Source organism: Oryzias melastigma, linkage group LG20 (assembly GCF_002922805.2).
Source record: "Oryzias melastigma strain HK-1 linkage group LG20, ASM292280v2, whole genome shotgun sequence".
In the NCBI taxonomy this organism is placed as follows: Eukaryota; Metazoa; Chordata; class Actinopteri; order Beloniformes; family Adrianichthyidae; genus Oryzias; species Oryzias melastigma.
In genome coordinates, this window is record NC_050531.1 from 9964521 (window position 1) to 9977953 (window position 13433).

Sequence of the window (13433 nt, forward strand, 5' to 3'; positions counted from 1 at the left end):
ATAAATAAATAAATAAATAAATAAATAAATATTGCATAATAAAAAATCTGCATAGCTTATGTGTGATATATTTGGACAATTTGCATAAATAACATGCTACTATCAAAACCATAGGCTTATATAAAATCTATATAAATAGCACGTCTTTTATCTAACTAACATTTTTAGGTAATTAAAAAAAGGTTTTATTCATTTCATGTCTCTCTTCTATGTGTTAATCCAATACTCAACCTAAACACGTGACTTTACTGCTCTCTTGTGGACACAACTTGCATCTGCAGAGTTATGTGGTGGTTTCCATTCAGGATTTTTTTCCCCCCGCGGAAAAACATTTCCCAATGTCATACATTTAGAGACAACATTGTGAAAATGTCAGAAAAAAAGTCAAAAATTATTTTAGTGGTTTGGCTCTGGATGACCCTTGTGGTGTTTTAGTAATCCTTTTCATTACATTTCATTTAATGTTAACATATTAATATTTCAGATGTTATTTTTTTGTAAAATAATTGGACAATATTGACTACTGATTTAAAAAAAATTGTAATGTTTCCTTAGGTGCCTGTAGATGACAGTGTTTCACTTGTTGATGCAGGAGTGTTGTCCTCGTCAAAAAATGTACGAAGCCGGAAATAATTTAATTTACAAAAATAAAAGCACAAGCAAATTCTGATTTGACCCATTGATTGTAAAAATATGATTTGACCCCATAAACATGTTTCAATCCCTTCAAAACTCAAAACCTACAACACAACTAAAATTCTATGATTACTGACTTATGGCAGCTCGTTTTTGTGTATGAAATATATTAAAACATCTATTAAAATTCTAACAACCACATGATTTTTAACAGCATGTTTTTTTCCATATATTTATATTATAACTAGATTTAGGGAAGATTGGGTGTGAAGAGATTTTATGTTCAAGCTGCATGTGGCAAACGTGAATGAATAAATTATGTATTTGATACTTTCATTACAACAGGAACACACATTTAGGAGGAAATCTGCCCTAGTTGTCACAAAAATAACCCCAAAACCACGAGAAATGGGAAATTTTAAATTTTTTTTTTTTATTATTATTTTTTTTTTTGAAGACACAAAACACATATGTTAAAAACAACACAGGTAGTTAATTTATTTAACTGCAGACAATAAATGTTTTACAATGCAAAATAACAAAAAAGAAAAAAAGTCAAAACTTTCGTTTTGGGTAAAACACTAATGCATTTATTACTTATAATCGACCTCTAATTGTACACTTGTAAATTGTTCGTTGCGTTTCCATTTCGTTTTATTTTGGAAATCTGTACCGGAAGTCCTCATCGTCGGAGATGTGCGGTGGTTGCTAGCTTTGTGGTCCCGTGACAAATTCATTGGAACTTTCTATGGTAAGGAAAGACTGATGTTTCCTGCTTTTGTCGTGTGTCAGCGACGAGACTACACCGATCAGGCAGAGAACTTTCACAACCCCTCGGTCAACCGGGGGGAAGGATGGCTGGAATGGCGGCTAAATAAGAGCGAAACAAATCCTCCTTCGCTGGAACTGCGGAAAAAATCTTGATGGCAGCATCAAAATACAGTAAGGTACGTGATGTCCACGTTAACGGCTACCTTGGTTGGCGAAATGCTGGCGTACCGCCGGCTATTTATTTTGAAGTAACAAATGCTAGATAAAAAGTACCAGCTGTTGTCAATTGTTTTAAGATAACTTGATTACGAAACTTTCTCGACGTTGAGAATTTGGGTTTAAAAAAAAAACTGCATTAAAATGAGGGAAGCTAGTTTGCTTATTTTGGTAATAAGCGTAGTATTTCCGGTTGTTTACATATCACTGTAGTGTATAATCTTCACATGCGTGCTTGTTTAGGTAACAATAGATCAATTTACTACTATTATTTGCCATTTGAAGCCCCTCCTTCCTCCTCAAGTTCATTTTTTCCCCACTTTTACTGTATCACGTGACCCGTTTTGGGGTTTGAAACTTGTGGCTGCATCCCTGACCGCACACTTAGGGTTGGGAATCCCTGTAAATTTGGTGGATTGTTCTGGAAAAGTACAAGAGAATACTGCATGTAAGGGCTGTGTTTGACTGTTCTAATGACTCAGCACGTTGGGGATTGGTTCAACTCTGAAATAATAACCTTTCTGGTGTATTTTTATCTATTTAATGCTGCTTTTTTTTTAAGCAATTCTAATCTGATAATAGACCTGTTTTTTTAGGAACTTCCCTGTTTTCTGTTGTAATGTGGAAATTGCAGTTTTTCCGTTTTAGTTGCTTATTCCTTTTAGTTCCACAGGTGGTTTAGTGTAAATAAGCTGCTGCCTTTCATAGGATGCCAACAATGTCCTGCGTATTATAAGCCTGAAGGATTAATAGCACTTGGCAGGGCTTCTCATATTCCGTCAGCAAGTGGTCCATCACATTTGACATGTCCAACTGTGAGCTTCTGAGCGAGGAACCCTAAAGAAAAAAAAAATATATTTTTAAAGCTGAATAAAATAGCTTGCTGAGCTGAAGTCTCATCTCAAACAAAAATTGAGACATAAAATGAAACCCATAAAATGCTGCTAATGAGTAGAAATTCTTTTTTCCCTCAGAAATGAATAAATCTTTTGCAGGAACCTCAAATTGGAATCATAATAAAACTTTATGTGTTAGTCAATTTGTAATTTTGTGCAGAACCTAATAGGCGGTTTTCCATAGGGAAGTCTGCGTGCTTATGTCAGTGTGTTATGTCTGGATCACTTCAGGTTAGAGGAAGGATTTGGTGAAAAGCTGAGGTCAGCTGCTCTCGTGGTTGACTGAGTTCGTGCTGATCAGACTTTTAAAGACCCACTCCAATGAAAATTATATTTTTAACATGTTCTTGTGGTGTTTTTCCTCATGATGGAGGACATCTATAAAGAAAATTGAGCTTAGAATTACATTTCTGAGTTTTTCTTTATTCAAATTGTGGTGAGTCAGGAGCAAATGAAAAAAAAAGCAGTTGAGAGAAGCTTGTAGATGTGGCATAGAAGCTACAATCTGCAGGCCACAAGCTCCTCACTCTGCTCCATTGCACCCCATTTCTTTGATTTTTTTTTAACACTGTTCTTTTCAACCACTAAAATGGTCAAAAATATGTTTTATTTATCCTTTCTTTTGTTTTTAACAACAAAAGCAAACAGTCAAAAAATAAAGTTATGACACAATGTCAGACTACCTAACTAGTTTTATTTAGCACCTTCAAGCCTCTAAAACTGTAAATTACGTGAGAAAAAACAACATTCACCACTTGTAGACAACTAGATCTTCGTACGTCCTCATTTTCCTCGTCTGAGCTGGCTTCTGGTTCAGCTGGATAGCTTCAATGTTGCTCGCCATTTTTGTTGCACCGGTAATGTTAGGTTGGGCGTGTGAGGGGCTGTAAGCTAGCTGGAGAGCGTGTAAACACATGGATGATGGGAAGTGGGGTCAGGCTTACTCCATGTCAATAGTTCCACTCACTGCCTCTCTGCAGAAAATATGTACCATAATACAACACAGGTTTTTGATTTTTGGCTAAAAACTGCATAACCATAATAAAAAAAAACACTGGAAACACTTTGAAAGAAATGCATTTTCTCAATCTCTGTTGCATTTTAATTATATCCAACCTTATACGAACCTGAAGTGGAATAAAATCCTAAATGTTTACTATCGTCATTACAGGTATTGAAATGGTTATGACCTCTGGATTTCTTGATATGTGCTATAAAGCTACATATACATTAAAAAAAATAAGTCCACAAAAGATATTTACTGACAAGAATGTGTTCAAACCAAACAGGAAAAAGCTATTTTTGATCGTGTGCAATCGCCCGTCTTACTTCTGCCTGTCAGTACAAGTTAACTCCAGTTGAGCTCCTCTAGTTGTGAACACCGAACATGCTAGTACGATTAAAACTGTGAATCCCGCCTGCCTCCTTTTAAATACTCTCCTTTTTCATGGTCATTCTGGCTTCCCGGGTTTGTTTAAGTCATCATAACAAACTTGACAATGTCTTTGTGGGTGTGGTGAGCTCCAGCATTCCGTCCATGTTGGAAATAACGTGCACAAAATGTAAGTTACACAACATGGTTGCTGGTAATCTTGCCCTTAAGGGAAAATATTTGAGGAATGTTAAAAAGCGGGTCCTACCCAGTGGCATCCAGGTTCATTTCAGCATGAAAGCAGGAGCAGAAGTGGAACTGCTCTGCGGTTGTGTTGTTTTGTGCGTATGAAAATGGGTAATCAGGAAATGCAAATTTATAGAAGAGCACTTATATTGAGTGCTGACATATCAGAGGGAAAAAATCTATTTATTTTGTAGTGTAACTGGTAAAAAACGTCTAAAGTGATTTAAAAGTTTCATTTTTTTAAGCTTTTTTTTAATTTTTGCTACAGGTGACCTTGTGACTTCGGATGAAATGGCAACTAAAGCAAACTTTAACCCAGACACCATAGGGGGGGGAGGTAAAAAGGATGTGGGTGAGGGGGCTCTGACTGCCTACATGCATTTTAAAGAGGGCCGCTCTTTTGCTGTTGCCTCCCCCCAAACGTGAGCGGAATGACATCTCTCTTTGAGATCAAAACGCAGGCAGAGAAAGTGGACACGAAGCAGGATGTCCATGTGCTCTGAGCAAACAGCAGTGAGATTGTTGAGATAAAAAAAAAAAAAAAGAAAACTACTAAACAAACTGAGGCTGACCTCACAAACCTCAAACAATGGGTAACTCAGAGCGGCAGACAAAGATCTTTGTTGCAAAACTGACATTATGCAACCCACAGTGAGATGCTTCCCTGTGTGGTGGGTTTCGTTACAGTAAAAGATTACCATCAGGTGAGGGTGGACACAATTGAAACAATAATGATAGTTAGGCATAGCAGTTTTAAAGAACAAAAACGGTCTCAATGTGATGAATCACTGTTTTTATGGCCATGATCCTACTGAATCTAAGTGGTAAACTTTATGTGCTACCCAATTTAAAAAAAAATGCTTAGAGAAATGCCTTTAACTCATTGCACAGAAGGCCAAAATCCAAAACACACCCTAGGTCACAGGTCGAACAGGATAAATATTTAGTGAACACTAAAACTACGTTTTTAAAACTTTAAAACCGCAACTTTTTAACACTATCATGAACTAGATATATAGCATTACCTGCAATAATGCTAGTGTGAATGCTGTAGGCTGAATTTGGCTGCTGACGATGCTAGTGCTAATAGCTGAAGATGCTTAAATTGATTGCTAAAAATGCTGAAGCTGATAGCCAGCTAAAATATTAGCTAAATGGCAAATTAGCCAAAAACAACAACAACAAAAAACAAACTTAGGTTAGCCAAAACAGGTAGCATGCAGCTGAAAAAATAGCAAAACTTCAAAATAGCCTAAAAACTGAAAAAAATCCTAAATTAGCCAAAACAGCTAGCATTTAGCTGAAATATAAGCTAAACTCCAAAATAGCCTAAAAAAATCTTAGTAAATGCCAAAATAGTCCATAAAGCTAGCTAATTTTTAAAACTTTAAAACCATACATTTTTAATATAATTATGAATAATAAAAAAGAAGGGAATATTTTTCCAGAAAAAAACAATTTAAACCTTAAATAACTTTCAATATTTTACTATCCATAAAAAATATATTTTTTCAAAATTATACAATTTAGAAATGAACATAAAATAACATTGGGCCATTAATAACAATAAAATAAAATGATCTGGAGGGCCGGATATAATTACCCAGAGGGCCGGATCCGGCCCCTGGGCCTAGACTTTCACATATGTGCCTTAACTGATAGCAGCAAGCAATATCTGAGCTAATACTGACGAGTGAGTGAGTATTAAGTATTTATATGCTGAAGAGGGGTGATTGTGAGGTGAATCCATGTGGAGAATTATTATTTTTATGTGGTTCTGGAAAATAGAATGTTTTGTGAGCAGCAAGACGAAGCCAACAGTACATGTTTTCTTAATGCTAATAGGTGTTGTATTGATTAACACCTGAGGCGTCGCTGGTGACGCTTAAACACAAAATCTTCAATGTACTGCCGCTTTTTCTCCTTCAGAATCTGCTGGAATTATAATGTTGACGGTTGAAAATGTACAATAAATCAAAGAACATCAATACTTTAGCTCCGGTGTTAAATGGTTAAACCGTAGATGTGATGCTGGACAGCCTGTTGGAGCTCACTGATTCATCAAAATATCAATTTTTTTTTCAGAAAACGACCTCCATGCAAGGTTTCATCCTGCAGTGCCCTTAACATTCAACAAAAAACATTGAAATGTGTGTGTGTGAAACCTTTCTGCTGAAAGGTCCATTACTGCTATCAGCCGTGTTGTTGCTTGATGGCTCTCAGTGAAGGGCCCATTATGTTCCATGCGGTGCCATTATTACCTCGTGATGAATTAGTATTCATAACGCCAAGAGCCGGGTGATGTTTTTTTTTTAACAGAGCACATCAAAATGAACAGATCTCAATCGTGTTCCACATGAGCACAGCTTATGCTGCTCCAATAACAATGAAATAATATTAAGTTTAAGTCAGAATATAATGCTACTGAAACACAAGCACTTTGTAGGATTCCAAGATTGAACCACAATCATTGACAGTAAAAGAAAATTGGACTGAGTGACTCCGCCCCCTCACGTTCCAAACAGGAAGTACCTGCTGGCTCCAAGAAGCCAAAATCCCATAAACTTATACTTGAGAAATAAACAGCTATTACTTAGTCATTATATTTGCCAAATTACCCTTTTTTAACATGCTCTTGCTAATACTAATTTTTTTCATGATATTTTTTTATAGCACAAATAACTGATGTCTCAGTAATAGTACGTGGTCTCTTTTTAAACATGTCAAACAGATTTTCCCGAGCCCACTTTCAAGTGGTGTGGACTTATAAAAAGCTCTCTCCTGATTGGAGAGAATGGTTCCCATAGAAACGTGAACTCAGCTTACCGCCTAGAGCTGGGTAGCAATTATAATTTCCAGAAATGATCGATGAATCGATTACATTTCATATTTTTTTGATTCTTCAATTCAATTTTGAGTTTACACATTTATACACATTTGTTTAGAAATACATTAGTAATCTACCATATGTTTAGAATATATTTATATTAATAGGATACAATCAACATACTGTAAAATGTATTAGTGAAATAATGAGATTGTTAATAGCATACAGTGTTACATGTTTTATCTAAAGGAGAATCTCTAACAACAATGTTCAGATCATTAACATTGTAAACATTGTTCTGCTTCTCCTGGAGGGCGTTTCAGTTTGGCCACTAGGTGGCGATCATGCTACAACATTACACCTTATTCCAGAAGAAGAAGACAGTATGAGAGGAAAAAATGTTGTTTTAGACCACAAATAGTTACTTTAAAAAATTCTTCCTTAAAAAATTTTGGAAAAATCCTGCCTGTGACTTTCTAAAGATGTTCATTTACTGCAACACTTTCATGTTTTGAAAATGCAGAAGGATGTCACATCCTATTGATATGGATATTTCTGTTTTTACCAGCGACCCATCATGGAACGTGGACTTTTGCGTACTTGAAGCCTTTTCCTGAAGGACTCCTCACGCATGTCTCTGCTCCTTTGAACGCCGTCACATCCCAACATGGAGGAGCGATCCAGTCTGCCCAGCGTCAGCATACCCTGCCACAACGAGCAGAGGGACAAGAAGAAGAGATACACGGTCCGTTTATGTACTCGCTGCCTCTTCCTGTGATGCAGACTTTATCAATCCTTTAAATGAGCTAAAAGAAAAGTTTTGTTTTTCAGGTTTACAAAGTGCTAGTGTCTGTTGGACAGCATGAATGGTTCGTCTTCAGACGATATGCAGAGTTTGATAAGCTCTACAACACAGTGAGTGATGCAACAAACCTGTTTAAATAAATGCTCTGTTTTCATTTTTAATAACAATAACCTAAAGCGCTTTTATATTTCTCATTCTTAATCTAGTTAAGGAAACAGTTTCCATCTATGAACTTAAAAATCCCTGCGAAGAGGATATTTGGGGATAATTTTGACCCAGGTTAGATTATTACAGTCTAACTGGAACTGAAGTTTTCTTAAAGGTTTCTATGCTCACTTGTGCATCTTTTCCATCAGAGTTCATCCAGCAAAGACGGGCAGGCTTGCATGAGTTCATTAAGCGCCTTGTTTCACATCCTCAGCTCTCCAGCCAGTAAGTGTTGTTTTTATGCATACATAAATATATAATAATTTCACATTTTTTTATTTGGCACTCTCGCTTCTACATTTAACAGTCCAGACGTGAAATCTTTCCTGCTAATGGATAAACTGCAGCACTTAGAAGACGCCTCTGAGGATGAAGATGACAAAGTAAGTTGTTTTCCTGCTGATATTTTCCATTTTCTGCTTGTTTTTAGTCCGTTAAGCCGATCAGATCGACTATCTTTGTTGAATTCAGATCAACCCCTATAAAATTGTGCTTTTTTTTTAAAAATTCTGGTCGTGTTTGTCCACTGCTTTACAGAACAGCTCTACCTCCAGAAACATTAACTTGGGACCCTCTGGAAATCCACAGTGAGTTTATTGATTCAATCATCTTTTAAAGCAGAGTTTACAGCAGTCAACACCTCATTTCTTCTGTTTTAGAGCCAAGCCAACCGATTTTGACTTCTTAAAGGTTATAGGAAAAGGGAGCTTTGGGAAGGTATGTATAGACTATGAAAAATGCGTTTATTAGGCTATAATTTTTGTGATTTATTTAATAACAGTCTAACTTAGACTTAATCATCTGAGCTTTTGTGGGCTATAAAAGTTTCTATCAAGTGAACGTTTTGAAATGTGAAATTTTCCGCTGGAAATGTCACAAGTTTTAGTTCTGCATGTGCTGTCTTCACAGCAGAAGTGAGATTCGGATTGGGAATTGCCATGGTTACCCGCGTGTTTTGATTGACGCGGCGTGTTCTCTCCCCGATTACAGGTTTTCCTCGCAAAGCGAAAGCACGATGGAAAGTTTTATGCAGTCAAAGTCTTACAGAAAAAGGTCATTCTCAACAGAAAAGAGGTAGCTAGAATAGACACATTTGGGCATGCTAATGTGTGAAGAAGTGCTTATTTTTAACCATGATTTCTTGACTCAGCAAAAACACATCATGGCAGAGCGCAACGTGCTGCTGAAGAATGTGAAACACCCCTTCCTCGTCGGGCTCCATTACTCCTTTCAGACCACAGACAAGTTATACTTTGTCTTGGATTTCGTCAACGGAGGAGAAGTGAGTGGTTTCATTTTTTATGAATAATGTGATCACGTAGCGATGACCCACAAAGAGTTGTGAAATACAGTAACATTTGATGTTATTACACAAGATGAGCTTTGAACTAAACCATTAAAGACCCACTCGGATCGTCTTTTGATCTATTTTAAAAGTGGTCTTTTAATTATGATTTGGATGTATTTAGATAAAACAAAAAAAAGGGTTTCTTGGACATAGACTAACTTACAGCCCCTTACACCCCTAACCTAGCATTAGTGGTGCAAAGAAAAAATGGCAAAAACAAACAAAAAAAAAAAGGCGAACATGTGTACAAGTGGATGCATTAGAATAGAGCGGAATGAAAGAAATGCAATTTTAATCTTAATTTTCTCTACATATGTCCTCCATCAGAAAAATGCCACAAGACCACATTAAAAACACAATTCTCATCAGAATTGGTCTTTAAACGTCAAAGCATCTTTAATTATTAAGATTTGCCGTCAGTTTTATTTCCTTTGGGAGTTTGGGTGAAATGTCTGAGAACGACCATTACAGCCTATAAAAGATTTTAAACCATATTTAAAACAAATTGAACAGTTTACAGTCTAAAGAAAATTTACAGTATTTTTTTTTCTTTTCAGCTTTTTTTCCATCTTCAAAAAGAGCGGACTTTTCCAGAACCCAGAGCGAGATTCTACATTGCTGAAATGGCGAGTGCTCTGGGGTACTTGCATTCTCTCAAAATTGTTTACAGGTAAGCTTTCTAGTTTGTTTTGTACCCTTAGTGTTGGGGTATACAAAAAACACTTTTAAACAACACTCTTTAAATATGTCTTACTGGACCCAAAACATGCTATAAAGTTTTAAAAACTTCTTTTTCAGGGACTTGAAGCCAGAAAATATTCTTCTTGACAATGAGGTAAGTTTTAAACCCTCAGATTTTATTATCAGACATGGTGTGCTGTTAATGTAACTGCAGCTTTTTTCGTAACCGCACTTTAACTTTCAGTTCTGGCTGGATAAAATATGTGTTGGTTGAGCAGTTTGTCTTGTCTGATGCACAAAGTGAAGAGAACTGGTCAATCTGCAATGCAGCCAGCATTCCTAGCAACAATAGACGCTTCAGTCCAAACAATGTGAAGCTGCTTATGTTGTCTGAAATCCTCTGTCTCCTTTCTTAAGGGACACATCGTCTTAACGGACTTTGGATTATGCAAAGAAGGCATCTCTCAGACGGATACCACAACTACATTTTGTGGAACCCCTGAGGTAGTTTTTTTTTTTTTTTAATCTACATTTAATAGTTTAGGTGGTCTTTTTTATGAAATAACTCTTTGACATTTAGCTTAAAGTTTCTTTGTGTTGGTGTGCTTGTGTTGAACAGTACTTGGCTCCAGAGGTCCTGAGGAAGCACCCATATGATAACACAGTGGACTGGTGGTGTCTGGGATCAGTGCTGTACGAAATGCTCTTTGGCCTGGTGAGTTTTACCTTCTGTCTGCTTTTCCTTAAATATTTAAAGGCAAAAATTTGACAGCAGTAAATATTTCATCGATCACACTAAGGTGCTTCTCTTTTTCTCTCCCAGCCTCCGTTCTACAGCAGGGACACGCATGAGATGTATGACAACATCCTCCATAAACCGCTGGTGATGCGTTCTGGGGCGTCCAGCACAGCCTGGTCTCTTCTTCAGGGTCTGCTGGAGAAAGATGGCACACACAGACTGGGCTCCATTGATGACTTTGTACGTCTGCTTTTTAATTATTTAATTTATTTAATGCATTTTCACTTTCTGCACTTGGAAACTTGTTGATGTGTGGCTCCCTCTAGTGGCATATAGTGTTATTTCTATATTAAAATCAGAAATTAGCTGCATTAGAAAATATCACAACTTTCTTTCAGACAAATGTATTTTTCTAATTTTTTTTTGTTTTTATTTCAGAATGAGATCAAAGAACACAACTTCTTTTCTTCTATTAACTGGGATGATCTTGTACAGAAGAAGATTCCTCCCCCATTCATACCCAACGTGGTAAATATTTCTCTTTTTTTTTTTTTAAACATTTGACTTGTTTTTTTTTTTTTTTTATAATTGACCCAAACTTACAATCATTAATATATTGTGGTTTATCTAATTATTTATTTGTATTTGAATTATTTTGTAGTAGTTTATATGTATCCTGCGACAGAGTATTGGGGCCATCATAAAAATAATAATCCATTTATGAGAGAAAATATATAATTTTAGGAGATTTAACTCGTAATTATGAGTAAAGAGTTAATATTTTAAGATAATAAAGTTATAGTTTGAGAATTTACGAGACTTACTTTGATGAAGCAACAGCAAATATAGTTAGAAAATATAAACAACAACAAAAAAGAACCAATATTGTGTTAGATATGAAGACCGCATTGTCCTTCATTCAGCATTGGTTTTACCAAATAAAAGTCTTTTAGTGAACATTATTTTTATGTTGTTTTATTATAAATGTACTATAAAGAAGCTGGACCACTTCAGTAGAAGATTCTTAAACCACAAGAGGTGAATTTTCTGTGGGCACCGTGCCGTTTACTTTACAAGGTCAATACTATATTTACAGAGGTCTAAATGCATTATGGAACACAGAATCCTATGATTTAGAAAATCATAAATGGCTGCATTGATGGATTTAGTTGGCCTCTAATGTGGATTAAGGATTACATAAACTATATTTTTGAAAAATCATGGCTTTTTCTATGTTAAATTAAGATTTTTTTCTCATAACTTCACAAGTTTATTTTCTTAAAGTAAATACTTTTTTTCTCATAAATTTATGAGTTTATTCTAATAAAATTATGACTTTACAACTTAATTCTCGTAAAATTATGACTTTATTTCTCATAAATGTATGACTTTAATATATTAAAATTACAGCTATTCTCCAATGTTTTTCTCTCCTAAATTCCTGACTTTATTTTTGTAAAATTACAACTTCTTTTCTCATAATTTTACGACTTTATTCTTTACAAATTATGACGTTTTTCTAATAATTTTACAACTTTATTCTCTGAAATGTTTTTATTTCTTTTATTTCATGGTAGCCCTAATACTCCGTTCTAGTATACTGAATCCTGTCTAAACAAATATGTCCAAAATAGACAAAAAAAAAAAAAAATTATATAACATAGGTTTTTAAAGACATTCTTATCTCTTAAGACTTTTTTGTTTGTTAGTTTTTTCCTAAATTCTGTGATAAACATGATCGGTGTCATTTGATCAGTGTTCTTTGTTTTCTACCCCTTTGTTTTGGCAGAGCTCTTGCTGTGACATCTCAAACTTTGATCCAGAATTCACTGAGGAAAACGTTCCCAATTCCATCTGCTGGACTCAGAGCCATTCCATTGTTAATGCCAGTGTTATGGAGGCTGATGACGCCTTCTTGGGATTCTCTTATGCTCCACCTTCTGATGACTCTTTCCTATAATGCATTCCCCAAATTCAGTGGCCTTAACCGATGTATTATTAGTTGTTTTTTTGTTTTTGTTTTTTACTAAAAGGACAAAAGTTTGTACAATGAAGAAAATGTTCTATAGAACCAAAGCAAATAGTTGAGAACAAAATGCACTTAAAACAGAGCTTGATTAAAAGAATATATTTTACATATTTGTATTTATATGAAAATTATATATAGATTATATTTTTAGCATTAAGGACAGCTGCATTCTAGCAATGAAATGTCTGGTCCTATTATCAAAACGCCTTAAATTTCCCCTGAAAATAAAATCAGCAAAACTTGAACAGCTCACTGAACTTAAAATAATGCCATTTTATTGATAAATTGAATTGAATCTGTAAAGGTATTTACTGTAAAAATAAATAAATAAATAAATAACAGTAGTAACAATTTATGCCATTTATATAAAAAGTATGACTGTGTATTACTTAAGAGATCACTAAAGAAAGCACTGTGGTTACAGCTGTAAATGTCTTTTTATGTTTTCATTTGCCTTTGAATTTCTCCATTTTTTTCCTTTTTTTTGAGGATTGCTCTTTTTTCTTCTTATTATAACCATTTATCTGTTAATATTAAACGATTACGTGTTCATAGCACCTGTGTTCTGACAGCAGTAAGGAGGGACTGTACTCCTGCTCCATAACACAGAAGAAAATAAACAAATAATCAAAGAAACTAAACCAGATTCTGAGTGGGCTT

At 35.2% G+C, this 13433-nt stretch overlaps 1 protein-coding gene across 2 annotated transcripts; it reads left to right on the top strand.

Moving 5' to 3' along the window:
• Window positions 1-874: 874 nt before the first annotated feature.
• Window positions 875-13414, top strand: sgk3 (serum/glucocorticoid regulated kinase family member 3). 2 transcript variants are annotated; one of them, XM_024279924.2, is made up of 17 exons: window positions 875-1583; window positions 7533-7709; window positions 7796-7879; window positions 7976-8048; window positions 8126-8201; window positions 8284-8359; window positions 8514-8563; window positions 8636-8693; window positions 8967-9050; window positions 9127-9258; window positions 9882-9994; window positions 10123-10159; window positions 10423-10509; window positions 10625-10720; window positions 10829-10984; window positions 11183-11272; window positions 12534-13414. In XM_024279924.2, exons 2-17 carry the CDS (start codon window positions 7632-7634, stop codon window positions 12702-12704), a joined length of 1461 nt encoding a protein of 486 aa, XP_024135692.1. In that variant the 5' UTR covers window positions 875-1583; window positions 7533-7631; the 3' UTR covers window positions 12705-13414. The 2 variants fall into 2 exon arrangements, with proteins under 2 accessions (XP_024135692.1, XP_036073252.1); XM_036217359.1 differs by having other exon boundaries at window positions 875-1578.
• The last annotated feature ends 19 nt before the right edge of the window (window positions 13415-13433 follow it).